This window comes from Patiria miniata, unplaced genomic scaffold, assembly GCF_015706575.1.
Source record: "Patiria miniata isolate m_02_andy unplaced genomic scaffold, ASM1570657v1 HiC_scaffold_17, whole genome shotgun sequence".
In the NCBI taxonomy this organism is placed as follows: domain Eukaryota; kingdom Metazoa; phylum Echinodermata; class Asteroidea; order Valvatida; family Asterinidae; genus Patiria; species Patiria miniata.
In genome coordinates, this window is record NW_024037055.1 from 3,930,692 (window position 1) to 3,948,613 (window position 17,922).

The 17,922-nt window shown below is 41.7% G+C and overlaps 1 protein-coding gene across 1 annotated transcript; it reads left to right on the forward strand.

Annotated features, from left to right (window-relative positions):
- The first annotated feature begins 1,259 nt into the window (after window positions 1-1,259).
- Window positions 1,260-15,654, forward strand: LOC119723983 (neuronal acetylcholine receptor subunit alpha-10-like). The gene is made up of 9 exons (XM_038194906.1): window positions 1,260-1,308; window positions 2,930-3,075; window positions 8,291-8,335; window positions 10,539-10,648; window positions 11,345-11,598; window positions 11,955-12,239; window positions 12,680-12,828; window positions 13,120-13,329; window positions 13,799-15,654. The coding sequence occupies exons 1-9, from the start codon at window positions 1,260-1,262 to the stop codon at window positions 14,027-14,029; spliced, it is 1,479 nt and encodes a 492-aa protein (XP_038050834.1). The 3' UTR covers window positions 14,030-15,654.
- Window positions 15,655-17,922: the final 2,268 nt, after the last annotated feature.

The window sequence follows — 17,922 nt, forward strand, 5'->3', positions numbered from 1 at the left end:
AATTGTTTTTGTGTGTTGACCTGATCGATATTTCCCGTGTGCATGTGCGCGAGAGACTATGGCGCGCATTAGTGACATTTTATTCGCATCAACGATTTTAAAATGTTTTAGAGATATCTTGGAATAAATTAAGATATCTTGATGTGACTGGTGATATCTTGTGATAATCAAATGTTACGACCGCTTAAGCTTGAACAACTGTCACTTATGCGCGCCATACGGAACACCGGCGAACGAATATAATTGAACAGAGGGCGAGCGATTAGTAGGAACGAATTGATGAAAAGGTAGAATTGGCATTTGCACATTTTCTTCATGACTGTGTTTGTGGACTTATCAAGCTACTTGTATTAAATAAAGGCAGGTCGTGATTATGTCTGACTTGATTTCCGCTTAAGACGCTTGTACTGTACTACATCAGCACGCGTGCGCAAGGCAGTCACAAAATAACTGCTGATTTTCGTGGCACTGCTCAATTTTAATAGCAGAAAAGTTAATGCGCTAATGGTTGCGTGCGCATGGAGTTTTCTGTTGTAACGTCACCGATTGAAGCACGTCTTTCCGCCGAGGTTATAGCGTGCCTTTTTTGTGCTTAGCGTTTACGAGATAAAGGCTCTGTCAGCAGAAAATAGTGTGCTTAGCAGCGCAATGAAAATGGGCTTGGTGAAGTGTTAACTTGGAACTCTATGGAATATGGACTCATTGGTTGTATTGCGCATGCCTTTGTGAACGTGCATAAGAGTGACAGGTCACGTGTGAGGACTGAGTCAGGTAAAAGACCAGATTTCAAAGGAGTCGAAATTTTATATGACACCGGTCCTCTTTCGAATTTGCTCCACACCCTTAAACCAATATTGCGCCCTCTATCTGACAAAATAAGTCTTGACGCCAATGATGCATTCCCGTTTACCACAGAATAAAGGCAAATATTATCTTTCCATTAAAAGTGCTTCCAAAAGCAGAACTCCGTTTAGCCAAGAGAATTGTGTAGATTCAGTAGGGTTTTTGTATAGAAAAGGGGGGAAAATCGTTACGCTTAAACGGCTGATTTACTTCGCACTGACAACAACCCCCGTATGCAAATGGAACGATCCACTCTGAGACATCCTCCGATTTAATGAAGAGATTATCTCAGTCTATGCCTGCAAGAAGCGCCTAGAAGAAGACGTTGATGCGTGAGCGTGTTGAGACGACATCGTCCAAATTAAAGAAAAGACAAATCTCGGAGATTGTTTTCCTAGATTTATCTGTCGGAAATAATGCCGTGCTTCTGGACCCTCGCGTTTGCAGTTATTTGTTTCGCCACGGGTAAGTTAATTTATAAAAGAATGTGTTTTTTTTTCCTACTACAAATCAAACAGTTTGTTGAAAGCAAGAAATGCGTATCTACTTGAACTGCATGTAATTGGTATGAATGATTGAGATCTGATTATACCAAATAAGTATTGGTTCGATATTGGAGGCAATACAAGCTGTCCTGAAAAGTAATTATATATTTGTTTTTATTCAGTCAAAAGTAATTTATTTAGTTGACAGGACAGAATGGAAAAGTTACTCAAGGTGCGCTTTGAGTTTTACATTAAAACGTTTTCTCATGAACGATCTAATTTCATGCATTAAAAAGAATACATTAATGGTATAAATCCCTCTAAATAGACCTCCACCTGTTTGTCTTAAGGTGAACACAGGTTGCCAGAATTCCAACATGTTATTGCATACATGCACTATAGGAAGGATTTTAACGAACTTTTAACTGGGGGTGTGCAAGAAGATTGTGTTATTCGCCTTTGACTTGTACACTGTTAGAATCCTACCAACACCTCCACTGTTGACATGGCTACGAGTCTGTGCTTGATCGTGATTTTCCTTAAAGTTACTCTCATCAATGTAGTTTTGTTTTCAAAATGCATTCCGTTTGCAGTGTCTTTTGGTTTTCTATTCATTTTTTTTCTCATATCGACGGACTCTTGGTTAAATTCTGAGTTTTGTTATGCTAGGAACAACATTGATAAAGCAGTGAGAATTAGCTGGGTTCAACTGCAAATGCGGTGAAAGGGAATCTGTAGTCTAAAGTTAAAACGTGGAGAGTCATGGTCTAGCGGTTAAGAACACCGGACTCATACTCTGGTGTTTCAGAGGCAACAGTGGCGTGGGTTCGAGCCCGGGCCCGGACACTTGTGCCCTTAAGCAAGGCACTTAACCATTATTGCTTCGTCCTTCGGATGGGACGTTAAGCCGGAGGTCCCGTGTGTTGTATAAGGCCTAACGCACGTAAAAAAAACCCAGTAACACCTATCGCTAAGAGGTTTGCTCCGGTGTTTCTGGCCTCCTAGTTATACTCCCTTGTGGAAGTCCCGTTAGGACATCTTCTCCTAAGGACATCAAAAGTCCTTAGGAGAAGAACCAACCAAGTATCTAAGTAAGATTGGTGGGTGTTTCCTGCGACTTCTAGTTTTCATGTCGGTAAACTTACATAGCTCTTTTAGGAAAAAGTTTTCATTAGCTTTCGTAGCAAAACTACTGGTATGGATAAAACGAAAAAGAAGATAATCAGGCAAGGTTTATTTACAGTCTTGCAGGGTCCAAAAGTGGCGATGACCCTAGACCAATACGGGCACGCTGTCAATTCTATCACGAAGGCCCCCTTCAATGGCGAAAGCATTGTGCTAGCTATTGTTCAGATAACCCGTCACGCGGCAGTTGCTTCATGCACAAATGTTTCTCCAGGGGGCCTCATGCGTTTAGAACAGTGACCACGTCCCCAGATATATATGTGACACATAAATAAACTACTATTCCTTTTCATGCACGTTTACGGGAACTCGAAGAACAAGTATTTCGACTGTATTGCTTGAAGAGTACAGGCCTAGTACAATCACCATTACGTTTTGTGAACACTCCACCAACATCAATGTGTTTTTCTTTTCAGGAGCAATTGCGTCGGAGGAGCAGTTTCGTCTCATCGATGACATCTTTTACAAGAAGCGATACAACAAGGTGGTCCGGCCTGTCATTAACGAGACCACGCCCATACTGATCACCACGGAGCTGTACCTGAGCCAGATCAATGACGTTGTAAGTATGCACTATGGGTGTTGCCATGGGGGCGTGACAAGCCAGAAGCCTGGGCGTGTCTGTGTTTTGTTATGGTTCCCGACAAATAAAATATTGAATGGAATGTCAATTTAAAGGTATATAGGATATTTGCTTTTCATGTATTTTGTTCGTTTCCGATAATAACACCCCTCAAAATCCAAAGAAGAATGTCCAACAACTAACCTGTTGAAATATCAGCTCAGTAAAAAATACACTTTTTGAAGAAAAAAAACCAGTGAAAAACCATGCCATGGTTTTTCACTGTTTATGACACACGATTTTGTCAATAGCACCCTTCATTTCCCAAAATCAGGCAATTGACTGATCGTTGGAAGTCTCCTACATTCCTCCTACAATCTACTTTACAAATATACGTTTTATTCTTAAAAAGTGAAAAGCAGCCTCGAAAAACTGTGTTCTGTGAATCTTAGAACATGATTAAAAAAAAAGATCAAGCAATTTGTTCACTTTTAACTTCCGAATTAAATCGCCCATGTTGCATTAAACATCTACCTAATCGATTCTTATCTCGTTATCGCAACATAGAGCACTTTCCTCCGCCGCCCGATTTATGTTTGTTTTGCTCCCCCATTACCATCTTAAGGCCCTCCTGTATATCCGGAAGAAAAGACAAACATCAGGAGAGAGTCAAAGAATCATTGTTGATCCTTCCCCGAGTACTTCCCTCCCCTGTCGATTAGATTCCCCCAAAAAGGTTAGAAAAAAATATGTCATAAGAAAAAAATGTCCATTTGTATGCCTATGTATAAACGCAGTTACGTATTGATCCTGCGGCCACTTCACGCAGACCGTTGATTTCATAAGCGGATATGCGTTGGCGGTCGATCGTTGGGTAGGGACGGGGGAGGAGGGGGGGGGGGGTGATGCGACAGGCATGCCGAAGACAGGTCTAGATTGCCCGAACATCATGACTTCTGGGTTTAATTTATACATTTTCACACATCGTCAAATCCTATACGCTTTGCGCGATATTCTAATACGGCGCGGATGGGGGCTCTATAATTATGCGTATACGTTGACGGCTTGCAAACACCTTTCTGTGCCACCGAGTAAATAGTCGATGACATTATGTGTATGCGTCATTTGTTAGAGGAATTGATCTTAAATTTTGGGTTCCCTTTCAAAGTAAAATCCCACAGAGCCATAATAACAAAAATACAGAGCCATGAAATAAAAAGTGATTTTGTTTCCCCCATCAAAAGAAGGAATTGATTGAACACGATTTAAGATTAATTCATAATTCGAAAAAAAAAGAGATTGTAAGAATAAAAGTTGTATCCTATGGCGTCCACTATATAGGCCACGGAGTCACCACGAAATCTGATCCTTAAAGATTCATCTCAAACCACGTGATATATTATTCCAATAACGTAATATACTTTACGCATGCGTATTATGGTAACTAGGGCCTATGAACTTGGCCGGGTGCAGAAGAAGAAAAATTGCTGCCGGCTGCGCTTATTTCTGGATGAACCCGTGTGTACGGGAAGTGCGCTTGCGTTGGAACCGGAGTGCGCTGGCGATGTTTGCCCGGACCAGTTTATGGGGTTTAATTGACTTCAATCTCCGGGGCGAATCTTGGCCTGGCATCGTCTGCGGAGATTATTATGGATATAATTAGACAGGATTATAGGTGGGAAGTTGGAGAGGTGATGTATATTGGGGCAAACGGGTTTTGATCCCGCTCCAAATTGTGCCCAGGAAAATGTTGTTTTTCAGTGGCCCTTCATCATTGTCCCGTCATCATTGTCTTTTTTTTTCAGTGATAAATAATTTTGTCTCATTTTGCGGGCTCCGGTCATAATATTCTGAATACGTTTTTGAATCGCAATCTCGTCTCTCAGTCTCAAGACTCCATAACATAGGTACATTATAGGATCAAAACCATGTGAAAACCATCTTGAATGATTATTTCCTGTCGCTCAAAACCATGTCTTGTGGAATAATATCTTACGGTACAAGTCCTTTCTTCACGCCGAACAAGGTTTTCTCATTAAATGAGTTGATGCGTGTCCAGGTCTAGCGTAAAGAAGTGTAAAAGTGTGAGCAGGAAATTTCGGGCCGATTTCACTAGTATATGAACCAGTGGCGTGACTACAGGGGGCACCCCCAACGGAGGGCCTTACCCCGGTCCCCCCCCCCCCCCCCTATGAATTGAACACCGGTATATCACTTGCATTCAGGTGCCCTCTTGAAAAATGTGTGCACCCCATAGGTGCCCTCTCGGAATTGTAACCCTAGTTACGGCGCTGGTGTGAACCTTTGACTAGTGTAGTCTGCATAATGAAGCCAGTTGTATAACTCCAGCTTTTGGTAGGATGTTGCTCTCAATCGGGGAGAGCTGTGCGACAAAGTGCACTTATGTAAGCTGCAGTTGTGACTGCATGCCATGGTCGTCAGTAACCGCAACACAGCATATTTCCAGATGCATCGGTCATTAAAATTCATGATCGGTGTGCTCAAAACATATTCAGATTTGAGACCTTTCTCTTATTCCGACAAACTGAATGCATTTTTAAGGGTGTTTTTATAAAGAGCAAACGTCGAAATGATGAGATCCGGTGAAGAAAAAAAAACTGACAGACTTGCATTCCTATCGTTTAGAAGAGGGGGACACGGCGGAGCAAGCGCGAAGTTGTTCGTCTTGCGGGCGGCAGTTTTTAATTGGTCTTTCTTGTTGATTCATAATCTCGTGACATCTCGCAAACGGGCATTTGCCAGGTGTTTTTTTTTTCTCTCTCTCTCGCATGCAACACATTGGACAGCGGGTGGATCACGGTACTTGCTGAAGCCGGGAACGAACCTTAACCCATGAATTTCCGATGCGATATCCTGCAAGTGCATGAGATTAGTGCTGCGCACAATAGTAATGTAAAACAATTACTGTCGTTGGCTAAGATTCATAACAATTTGAAATTTTGCTCAAATTAGACAAACTCATAAAATGTCGAGAGAAAAAATCGTGCGGCGACAATAAAGGGAAAAATGTAGGGGACGCGGATATGCCCGGCCTTTTTTTTTTTTAGGGTTAAACATACTTACGTTGTTATTCTGAAGCTGTGAAGTTCCCTTTCCTTAGGGGCACGCCAGCTGATTTCCCGTCCATTTATTCATGGAAAACAGTTGAAATCAGCCGCTGTGTATTGTGCGTATCGAATCACCGGCAACGGTAGCATGTTGCTGTCGGGAAGACGAACCGAAATGAAAAATAAACACGGACCGCATAATGACGAACGTACCTTGCCTAGCATAACAACACAAAATGTAAGAATCATCTCTTACAAACATTAATATATAATGTAATAATATAGTAATTATAATAATTGAAGATGTACACAAACTTAAAAAATGTGAATCAACTGAAGATTTCTTGTTAGGATTTGTTGCTGTACTAACGCACTCAAACCATCTTGGACAGTCTACTGTTTATGACTTACAGACAAATATATTTTTCCAGAATGAAACAACGATGGACATATATTGGGTTTTTTTCCCTGTTTTTTTTAGCTCCCCATTATTGGAGAAAAAAGTACCTGTCAAATGCGTTCTTCTTACTTAACGAGACAAATACTCGAAATGGCAAAGTTTAAAGATAATTAACATACGAAGCATAATGTGTAGGGAATAAATTCAAAAACATTAAACCTTGCCCTTTTTAAAATAAATGTCATGTAGATGAGATGGTATCTATTATGTTGGTAGTATAAACATACTTCGTAATTCTTCCGCAAAGAAGAATTTGTAGATTATTTATAATAACAATTACCCTGGATTGGACATTAATTTTGGGAGACATCCCCATAAACTTGTGCACACAACTTTTCAGACTAAAATGTGCCCTGACCCACTATTCCCTTGTCCTTTTTCCACAAATTTCGGTACGTTTACTAATTAGACCACGACCAACAAATATAATGTAATTGCGACGCTAAAATTGTGTCTCTAAAGGGGAGTTGTGACATTAGGGAGACATGAAAATGTCTCCCTAATGACCGATGTCTCCCATCGTGCAAAGAAATTACGATAACGAGTCTCCTTAATGGTACCATTACGCGTATAATTATTGCTCAAACATTTTCCTCCAAGCTTGTGGTAATTATGTATTTAATAATTCGCACGACCCTGAACCTGAACCTTTAATCATTACAAACGATTGTTCTGTATGAGATAACGGAACCTAGCAAGACACCACGGGCAGATAAGAATCATGAGCGTATGGAGGTACGGGTTCGAATTACTCACGGATATCACGCGGATGATTGGTGTCGGCAAATCGAACCTTTGATGTGAATGTCAATTAAAAGGGACCGGAGTATTTTGTCCGGCTAAGGAGGAATTTTTCACTTGAAATAGACGACGTTTGAAGTAGATTGATGGGGTTTATCGGTTTTCTTTTCCATTTAAGTTCATAGATGTATTATATTTTAAGCCACTCTCAGTCAACTGAGTAGAAGAACTAACATGCGAATGTGAACATTAGGCCTATATGAATGCAGGCACGCAGATTAATGCAAAATAGCACTATATCGATTAAATGCTTTAGCCGCGCTGCTATACAGCAAGCAAGCAATAATAGGAGACACAAGAGTGAGCGAGCAAAAACTCAGTTGATGTCTGTAAAAGAAAAGAAAAATCGGTATTTTAAAAAAGTGCGGAGCGAAGAAGCACGCAGTCAAAAAACAGTTATCAAAGAACGTTGGCATGCCAACCTCCGAGCAAGAAACGAAGCTAGAGCGGGGGGGGGGAATCTTAAGTCTGCCATGAACCAATCGAAAGACAATACATCTTAGAACTTCTTCCTTATATATTTTGATCAGACCAACTTAGGCATGCAAAGCGTTGGACAGGAAAAAAATAATATAATAATATAATAATATGTCCTCACCAACGTCCGTCTTTTAAGGGAATTAAGAAATTCGACCGTGTCATCGTAGTAATGTAACAATCAGTTTAAATTTAAAAAATTGACCGTAGCATTGCATGATGAACCGGAAAAAAAAATATTGCTCATGCAGTCAAGTCGTCTTGCCAAGTTTTGGTGTGACAAAAACTTCATCGGGTAGTTATGAAAGTGTAAGGGAACGTTGACGAATCACACATTTTAGTGTGTCTGCCATATCAAATACAAATGTCATACTAACATATTTTCTCATGGCTCTTCTTATTTATGCAGAATGAGAAATTTCAGACGATCAGCACCATGGTGTGGCTAACACAGGTAAGTGCCAAATTCACTGGCTTATACTGTACGCGAAGTATATTAGATCTGGAATTATGGGATTAGGTTGCAAACGCTGTATACTTCAATCCCAGCATTCTTTGGTAGGATGAAGACATTGTGATTCTTGACACTAATGTGAAGACGATGACTGCTCTTCGTTACAACACCCCTATGTTCCGACGACCCGCACTTAAGAGTGTGTTTCTCCTGGTTAGGGTCAGGGTTAGGATTAGGGATAGGAATATGAGCAGTCGGAACATAAGGGTGTCGGAACATAGGTGTGTAAGCGTGAGGACATCTCCCCTGCTTCATCCTTAGTCCCCCTCAGCGACCTTATGTTATCTCGTCGTCTTGTTTACTTTTTGGCCTAAAAAGGAATTATTAGTGTTTTTTTTTAGATGGAAGTGAGAGTGACTGTAATCCGTGATACTTATTGCGTATGATTTAGCAAGATGGGTTTATATAGCGGCAGGCCCGGATTAAGTGTTTCGTAGGCCTATAGGCACCAGTGTTCCGTAGGCCCTACTCCGCCCTAGCCACCGTCACCAAATTCAGCGTACAAAGCACTGTACAACATCAAGCCATGTCCTAGCTCTAAAAGCTCGCTGGCTAAAAGGGCGTCAAACTTAGAAGTGGGGGTGGGGGTGGTACAAACATGTGTATGAGATCTAATGTGCGAAGCCTAAACGGCGTGGGGTTAGTCGGGGCCTGCTTAAGGGTCCCGGAAAAAAATTGAGGCAATTTCTGACTACTGGCAAGGTTTTAGCAAAATATCGTCATTTAAACATCATTTTCGAGTTTGGAGTCATTGAATAAGCTATTCTGAGCTACATAATCAAATGTAAACTAAAATTATTTATTCAGGGAAGAAAATAATTGGAGGAACATTACTACATGTCCCCTCGCCCCCACCGATCGACGTCCATGGTTGGCACCGTGCTTCAGAACGATTAACCCTTACACGTAAATTGTATACGTAGGGCCTGCATTATGTACGCCTACATGAAGCACAGCGTCAGTTGGTGAAATCGAAAATTCTGAGAGAGACTCTAGAACTTTTAAAAACGTTTCTGTGCGCGTGGGTGTGGTGTGGGAAGGCCTATATGTGTTCTATGGCACACTGCGGTATTTTCGTAGGCCCCAGGATTGTGTGTAGGCCCCCGAAATTTTCTTAGGTCCTCGGCACAGTGCCTAATGTGCCTATTGGGTAATCCGGGCCTGTATAGCCGGGTTTCGCTCAGGAATGGATGGGGTAGTCGTGAGCTTAAAATAACATAATTATATAGGCGTAGGGGGAACAACGTTTTTATCATAATTAAACTGACTGCAAATCGCTTGTATGGCTCGAATGTGTAAACATTTTTCTACTTTTAGGTGGTTAATGCTGATTGAATTTCCCGTCCCCAAAATTCATGCGACGTCCATGTAATCGCTCTCGTTTATCGAGAAACCCCGAAAGATTGCCATCTAAAAGAGTATAAGGCTTTGGTTTATTCCTAAGTGATTTCCGTATTAAATTGTACACCCAAGGGATGATTTTACAACGCAACAACCGCTAAAGCAATGTCATTCGTTCATTGAGTGGCGAAACTTAGGCCAATGACAGGTCCGCACCTCATAATTCGATCGGCCCGAAGTCATTAAATCATCCGATGACCTTGTGTGAACGTGTACATGACTGAGCGTCGAGTGGAGATTGAGCTAATGGGACTGACACCGCGATTGAGTCATATGGTTAAAGCCGCCGGGCATAATGCTCATAACTTCGACTAGGATTTTGAAATTAAAGTCGTACTTTTTTCCGTGACCATGAAAAACCTTTCCGAAACTATAACCCTCAAAATACATTGAAGTACATAGGTTACAGTTTTGGCAAGAACAGATCGTCTCCCAACTCGTTTGATAAGACCTTTATTAAAAACAAAATCTCAAATCGCTCAAACAACCCTTTGTTTTGTAAACATTTTCAGCGGATTTCTTTTTGACCAATTTCCATTAATCTATGCAAATTATAAAGCCTACATTAAAGTGTCAAAGAACATTCGAAACTTACATCACATTCAAGCTATGGTCCTTGTTTCTAAATCGATTCAGAATTCAACTCTAGTTTCATTTTCTTTTCTCGACAACCTGTCCTCTTTTTATTCAAATTTACAAAGTCACCTTTTTACCGATTGCCTTAATACTTTGCTCCGTGAAGCGTTGGACGGATGAATATCTGCAGTGGGACCCGGAGGAATACAACGACCTGACGGCTATTCGGTTGCCTTCCAGCTTGGTGTGGTTACCAGACACGGTGCTCTATAACACGTGAGTAATGCTTTTGCTGGCTGGCTGCACACTGGTGAAGAGAGCCGGCAGTGCTATCGTATAGGATCACCCCGTAACACTAATGGATGTCGGATCCCATTTATCCCTTCCTATCCCATTAATTCTCTTCCCATTTCGTCTTATCCCATCCCTTCCCATTCATCCCTTCCCATCCCATTCTAGCCCATCCCATATCCCATTGCATCCCATCCCATCCCATTCAATCCAATCCATTCCATCCAACCCCGTTCCTTCGCTTCCCATCCCATCCCATCCCATTGCATCCCATCCCATCCCATCCCATTCCATTTCATCCAATCCCGTCCCTTCGCTTCCCATCCCATCATATCCCATCCCGTCCCTTCCCATCCTGTCTCATCTTATATCCCATCCCATCAATCCTCTCCCATCCCATCAATCCATTCAATTCCCATCCCGCGTCTCGTCCCATCCCATCCCACACTATCCCCTACAATCCTATTCCATCGGATCCCTCCCATCCCATCCCAACCCATTTCATCCCTTCTCATCCCATCCCATCCCATTTCATCTCATCCCATCCCATCCCACCACACGCTATGCCATTCCATCCCATCTCATAACTTGTCATCACTTAACTAATCTGTATCATTATTATGTGGAAACTGCGAATGAATCAAATCAAATCAACATCAAACTCTCATCCTATCCACATAGTCGTGAGACGTCCAACGCGCAGCTGATGTCCATCGAAACCACGATGATCATTAACCACGACGGTAGCATCGACTGGAGTGCACCCATCACCTTGATCAGCCAGTGTAGCGTCAACGTTAACTTCTACCCTTTCGACGCCCAGAGGTGTAAGCTTAAATTCGGCTCTTGGCAGCACGACGCCAGGTTTATCGACTACCCGGAAGCAATTGCCGATGCAAGCATGTACCAACATAACGGAGAATGGGACACATTTGGTGGGTTATAATTTTGTAAACAAAACAAGCGAATCCCTCAATTTAGAGCTTCGTTTTTGTTGATTGTTGCACATCGATTCAAAATGTGTGACCCGCTAACCTCCAGACAGGTTGAAAAAGTAAATTGTGAACCCTTGGGTAACAAGATAAATGGGAATCAGATTTCATTGTAATGTACGTTAGAAACTTGACAATTACAAACTAAGAACGTGAGATTATATATGGTAGAATCCAACGCAAGCTCAGAATCAATATGTTTGCTGCCACCAAGCGTCCTAAAAGCCCCACCTGTATCTATCTTACAAGCTGTCCGCCATGTTTCTTTCCCCAATCCATGTATCCACGACGGAATACAGAGATGTCAGTCAAGCGCAACGTCAAGATCTATGCCTGCTGCCCGGACAGGCAGTACCCCGACGTGACCTTCACGCTGATCCTGCGCCGCAAGCCGCTGTTCTACGTGGTCAACCTGATCATCCCGTGCGCCCTCATCTCCGCCATGTCCATGGTGGAGTTTATCCTGCCCTGCAACTCCGGGGAGAAGGTCTCGCTGGGCATCACGGTGCTGCTGTCGCTGACGGTGTTCATGTTGGTGGTCGCGGAGAACATGCCGGCCAACAGTGATGATATACCTATCATTGGTAGGAAATTCCTGTCGTAATTCTTTCAAGTTTAACATAGACATGGATTGGAGCGTGATTAGAACTTTGCACCTCTGGAACACTGTACCGGTGCTCTACCGACTGGGCTCCATTCGATCAATATGTTTATTCAGAATCGGAGGTAGTGGGAGGTCAATGTAAATGCAGGTCTTGACAATTTATTGGACTACTTCTCGAAACCTGGATATCTCAAACTTTGTGTCTAACACTAATACGATAATGTTCGTAGGTCACAGGATCCAATCCTAGTTCCAATGGTAAATTGCAAGTTTGTTTTTCAAATGACCAGGTACGACAACATTCAAAACACCCAACCCTGTTGGCCTAAAATATAAAACCCATTATAAAATTGTATTTCCAATGGTAAAGTCCGTCAGCAGACTATTTACCATGGCAGCTATCTCTGTATTCTTTTGCAGCACGATACTACATCGTGACAATCTTCCTCGTCTCCTTCTCAACCTTCATGACGGTGATCGTGCTCAACCTCCATCATCGCAAGTACCGAGTACCAAACTGGGTGCACAGTATATTCATTGGCGGTCTGGCTCCCGTCTTCTGTCTCAAGGTAATCGCACAACTTAGAATACCAATAAAGAGAGAAAAGCATTAACACCATAGCACTTTCCCCAAACCCCAAACAAAACTAAATCATACCTTAAACCAACTGCACCAATATGAAAATGTTGAATCTTCAGTGACTTTCTCTGTAATACAAATCTACGACACTTCCAAGCAGTATACAGACATCATTAATGGACGCCTTTCTTTGACGTGCAAGAATTAAAAGATGCATTTCATCAGTCTCTCGAGCTGATCTTGGAGCATTTCAAGATAACCCTCACCTCTTCCACGACAGGTAAGCAGCCGCCGTACCAAGAACATCTACAACAGCCGGAAGCACCACTTCCAGCTGGTGCCGACAGCTAGCACGGCCACCACGTACCTGGACCAGGACTCCTACATGTCCAAGGAGGAAGCTTCCAGCATGAACAACACTCCTGCTCACGGGCATACCGAGGCCCCGTACACAACTCAGAGCCAACCTCGGAGGCCGTGGGACTGGAAGGTATAATGCTTGAATGTAATGATTTGATGAAGCTTTATATTGCAGTGGAATGAATACAAGAATGGATATCCATCTGATTCTGATCTATGAAATGTTGGCTCCGAAAGAATCGAGAGGGACGTGTTTCCCCTTAATTACATTGTGTTACCCGCAAACCTCATCTAGGCCTTGTGGCTAAAACGCTAGAAAACACCTGACATTTTTGTTTCTGCTGGATCAAAACTGACACCTTCACCTTAGCCTTTACATAGTCTAATCACCAAACTCGGACAAGATTGAGGAATCAAACAACCCTAACAAAACCAATCTGTGAACCTCAGCTGCTGTAATCGCTGGTTACCTTTTGCACACAGTCCAATAGGTAAAAAGTACGCAGAGTGCTGAACAAACTTGTATGTCTCTGAGTACCTCATGATAGAATCACTTTTCTACATTCTTTAATCGTGGCCATTTTCCCCACACGATACAGGAGCAAGCCCTGATGGACTGCCTGACCAACGTCCGGTTCCTGGCCCAGCGGTTCGCCGAGAGAGACCGCGAAGAAGAGATGGCCAATGAGTGGCAGAGCGTGGCCAAGGTCATGGATCGCTTCTTCCTGTGCGCATACATCATCTGTGTGGTGGTCATGGATGTGGTCATCGGCATGCAGATCTTCCAGGATCACGGCATCACCGACGAGGCGCTGAAATCGGCCGAATAAAACTGGTAACTGTTTCATCTGTGAACGTTTGTGTAGCGGTTTGCTGTATGCACTGGCGGTTTGACTGGCTGGGTAGTTTATGGAAGACAGACCTGACTGCAAGGATCATCGATGATTCAAGTAAGTGACTTTATTGGATTATGGTAAACCAAGACTACGGTTTGTGATGGTTAAGTGATTTGCAGCATCACTGGTTCTTAGGTACCTTCGTGACTGGTTAATGGCTGTAATGGAAAATATGGAGGAATAATAAATGATTCAAATAAGTGACTTTATTGGATCATGGTAAACTAAGACTACGGTTTGTGATGGTTAAGCGGTTTTTCAGCGTCAACTGGCTCTAGGTTACCTCCTTGGGTGGTGGATAGCTAGTTATTGGAAAATATGGAGAAACAGCAATGGTTAAACTAGGCCTACATGTTTATGTTTAACTTTACGTTTTATGGAGCGTGGTTTACTGAAGAATTTGGATATTTAACTAGAACAGCTTATGGTGCAGAGTAACCGTCTTGAACTCACCAATTTCGAAAATTGGGTTAAATATTAGTTAATAATCCTTACTAGTGCTCAAGTTGGATGCAAGGTTATGAGTTAGTCCGAGGTAAAAGGTTCAACCGTTCCAGAGGGCAATTATTGTGAAATCGGTGCTTGTGGATACCAATTCCAGCCGTAAGAGTACAAAGGACATTTTGTTATTCACTGAAATGGTATCGCCCACGCGATACCGGTTTTCAATTACAGTGATGAAAATACGGAGTTTGTATGATATAGGTGAGCTGCCGATGTCACTGAAATAAGGTTGTTAAAACAACTTTGCACGAACCTCAAGGCGGCAGAAAGATGGTATGTTTACAGGAAAAATTACTAACAATTGTTAATACATTCTAAATATTCACATTATCATTTGATCTTTATGTAAATAGCATCGTGTTGTGATATTTGAGACTTAGTCTATAAAGGTGCAAATGGTGAAAGGGATCGGGCATTGAGATGGAGTGGATTAACTTGAGATAATTTTGGAGTAACTTTGAAACAAATTGCGGAGGAGTCATGAGCACGTTCAGTTTTAACCGTCAATGACATTTTAAACAAATGTCATATCAGTCTTGTAGCTGGCCATAAAAGATGTCAGACACTTTTAATTCGTACAAATTGACGTCAACAAAAAGGTTTTGCGTATGAACGTGTTCCACCTGTGGATCCAACTGCTGGTACAGTGTACGTGAGTGACTATTGACCTACTTGACAAGTGTATTGTGCATATTTTATGAATGTTTTACCTATAGAGGTTGTGTTAAGCTGGGAGTTTGTACATATAGGGTGCATTTTTTTTCTCATGCTCAAGCGAAAGTCTTGGAGTGAAGTGAGTTTTTTATGAACGCTTTGAAAAAGAAACTATTCATAACTTAGTCTTGGTTAGTTCCTTGTATACACAACTGTACAGTGAATTGTACTACCCTTTTCCTTAAGTGTAAACTAATTAAGATAAATAAAGGTTGCCTATTGTATCTAATGTCGTGTTCCAAATATCACCTTGATGGTGCTCTTTTGTGCATATGGTTTTTGAATGTTAATGGATGTTTTAATGCTCAATATCTTTCCCCAGTACAACCACGTGTTATTTGAACATGCTGACGAAAAACTCCTTGACATTTCCTTAGTCTGGTTCCCAGACCAAAAGATTCTTACAATTTCTTATGAATCTTAGGTCAGGTGCCCGCTACAATATATATAACGGTACGTGACCGAAACGGGAGGAATGCCTCCTGGCCGTTTGTGGAAAAGTCTATAGTTTGCCCGGATATGAAATTGGTTTTACTTACCTGTCATGCTTATTAAAAAAAATATATATATATAGTTGATAATTAATGTTCATTGCTTGCATTTAGAAAACTTGAAATTCAGTGACGACATTGTGTATCAAGTATACACTCGGATCGTACGAGGGGCGAGCTATATATGCTGCGTCATGTACTATTTCGAATCTGACGACGGTTACAAAACTCGGCGTCGTCTCCATTTCGGCTTCGCCTGCTATTTGAGTCCCTAACTTTGAAGATTTCAGCTCAACATTAGTCAATGTTTTCTTTCAGAAATATAAAAAACTGCATGATATTATGAAGCAAGTAACTTGATCGGAAAAAGCCACACCGGAAACGGAGCAGCGCTTTGAAAAAAAAAAGGGTCATTATGTTGATTTTTGGCCCGGTGGCGGTTACCGTACCTGACCTACAATTAAGACGTCAGGGCGTCGGGGAATTGTCAGGTCAGGGAACCAGACTAGACATTTCTTATCACGTATCGTTGATTAAAACGAATGTTCTCGTATCAACTCTATTGCGGTATTATGTGCAAGCCATTCCAGTAGCTGTTGGCAGCATCCCTAAATAACATTGTCGTGTATTAAAGTTGTATATTTATGCAGTTAACAGTCATTCCAAGAGGCTTGCGTTCAACAAATTAAATAGTTTATGTAAAAGAGGCTTCCCAATGCGAGAGTTGCCCCTGGCCGATACGCTTACGGCGATACGCTCTACTGTCTCAAGTAATAGACGGTATATGGGTCATCCTATAAATTTAGACATTGACATTTGACATTTTTTTCCTGTCCCTGTTACCTTGGTACTTTTTAAAATTTGCCACTCAAGTATTAATTATGACTTTCGACGTCTTTTTATTTGTTAAGAAGGTAGTTTGTTGTTGATAATCACACTTGGACGACGACTGCACGAAGACGTGCATCATAGATGTCCGATGTAATTAAGACAGGGACAAAAGTGGACCCCAAATTTCATGTCTCGGGCGCAGCTCAAACGGACCGAACATCCCAGTTTGCTTAAACTGCAAAGAAAGGCAGATTTTACCTGATATACTTTTTTTGATATATCATTTTATTAGCTTTTACGGTATATATTACCGTCTGTATATGACAATAACGGACCGTATGAACGGACCGTATGGAGCACAAATTTCTAGGGCACGATGATTAAAGAATTAATTATCTCTCATTCAGACACTCGTTATTATATAAGCATGCACAAAGGTCCAACACTAATAACAAGAGAAATCCCTTCCGAAAACACATATGCTACCGACGTGACAATCATTGGAAAATAGGTTCCAAGGGATAACAGTGGATTTCTTTTTTAAATTGTGCTGAGACTATATCTCTGTCTGCGATTATATTGATCGTTCAGTTTGTCGGTGGAATGCACTGAATAATTCCCATGCGTAACATTGGTCAAATCATTCGTTTCTAACACTTAGGAAATCTACTATTACCTAAGACTTAGGCCTAACATTAACAACGTTTGTTCAGCAACGTTTGTACATTTAGAAAGCAAAAACGTAGTTAGTTTAAAAATCAAAACGGACATGCGACGGCATGAAATTAACGGCCATGGGAAATTTACATTGGTCTAGTAGAAATGTCTAAACAAATTCTGCATCGTCTGCCCATCCACTGTTAACGTACACCCCCGAGGGACTTGATTAACGTTTGCGTGAACACAGTTTCATAAAACGAGCAACGTCAAACGTGTTCTGGCATTCATATCGCTGCAGCCAGGTACGCGCAACGTATTGATTGCGCGCGCTGGCGACGAATGAAATTCATTTATTTTTTTTCGCGTTGCATTTTGGGAAGGAACATGCATGCACTCGGGCGGGAAAATATTTAGTCGTGTATACGAGGGCCGTCGGCAGCTTATTTAGCGTGGAAAGGAAAACATTTTAAGTGGGGTATTCGGTAAGTCGTAGGAAGTGTTGTAATGTATTGATCTACTGGCCCGAATTTTAACACTTGGGAATGTAAACGTTAAGTAAGTACTTTGATTGAACAATGGATAAATCTTAGGTGTATTAACATATTACGTTGTTGTAAAGCTATCCGT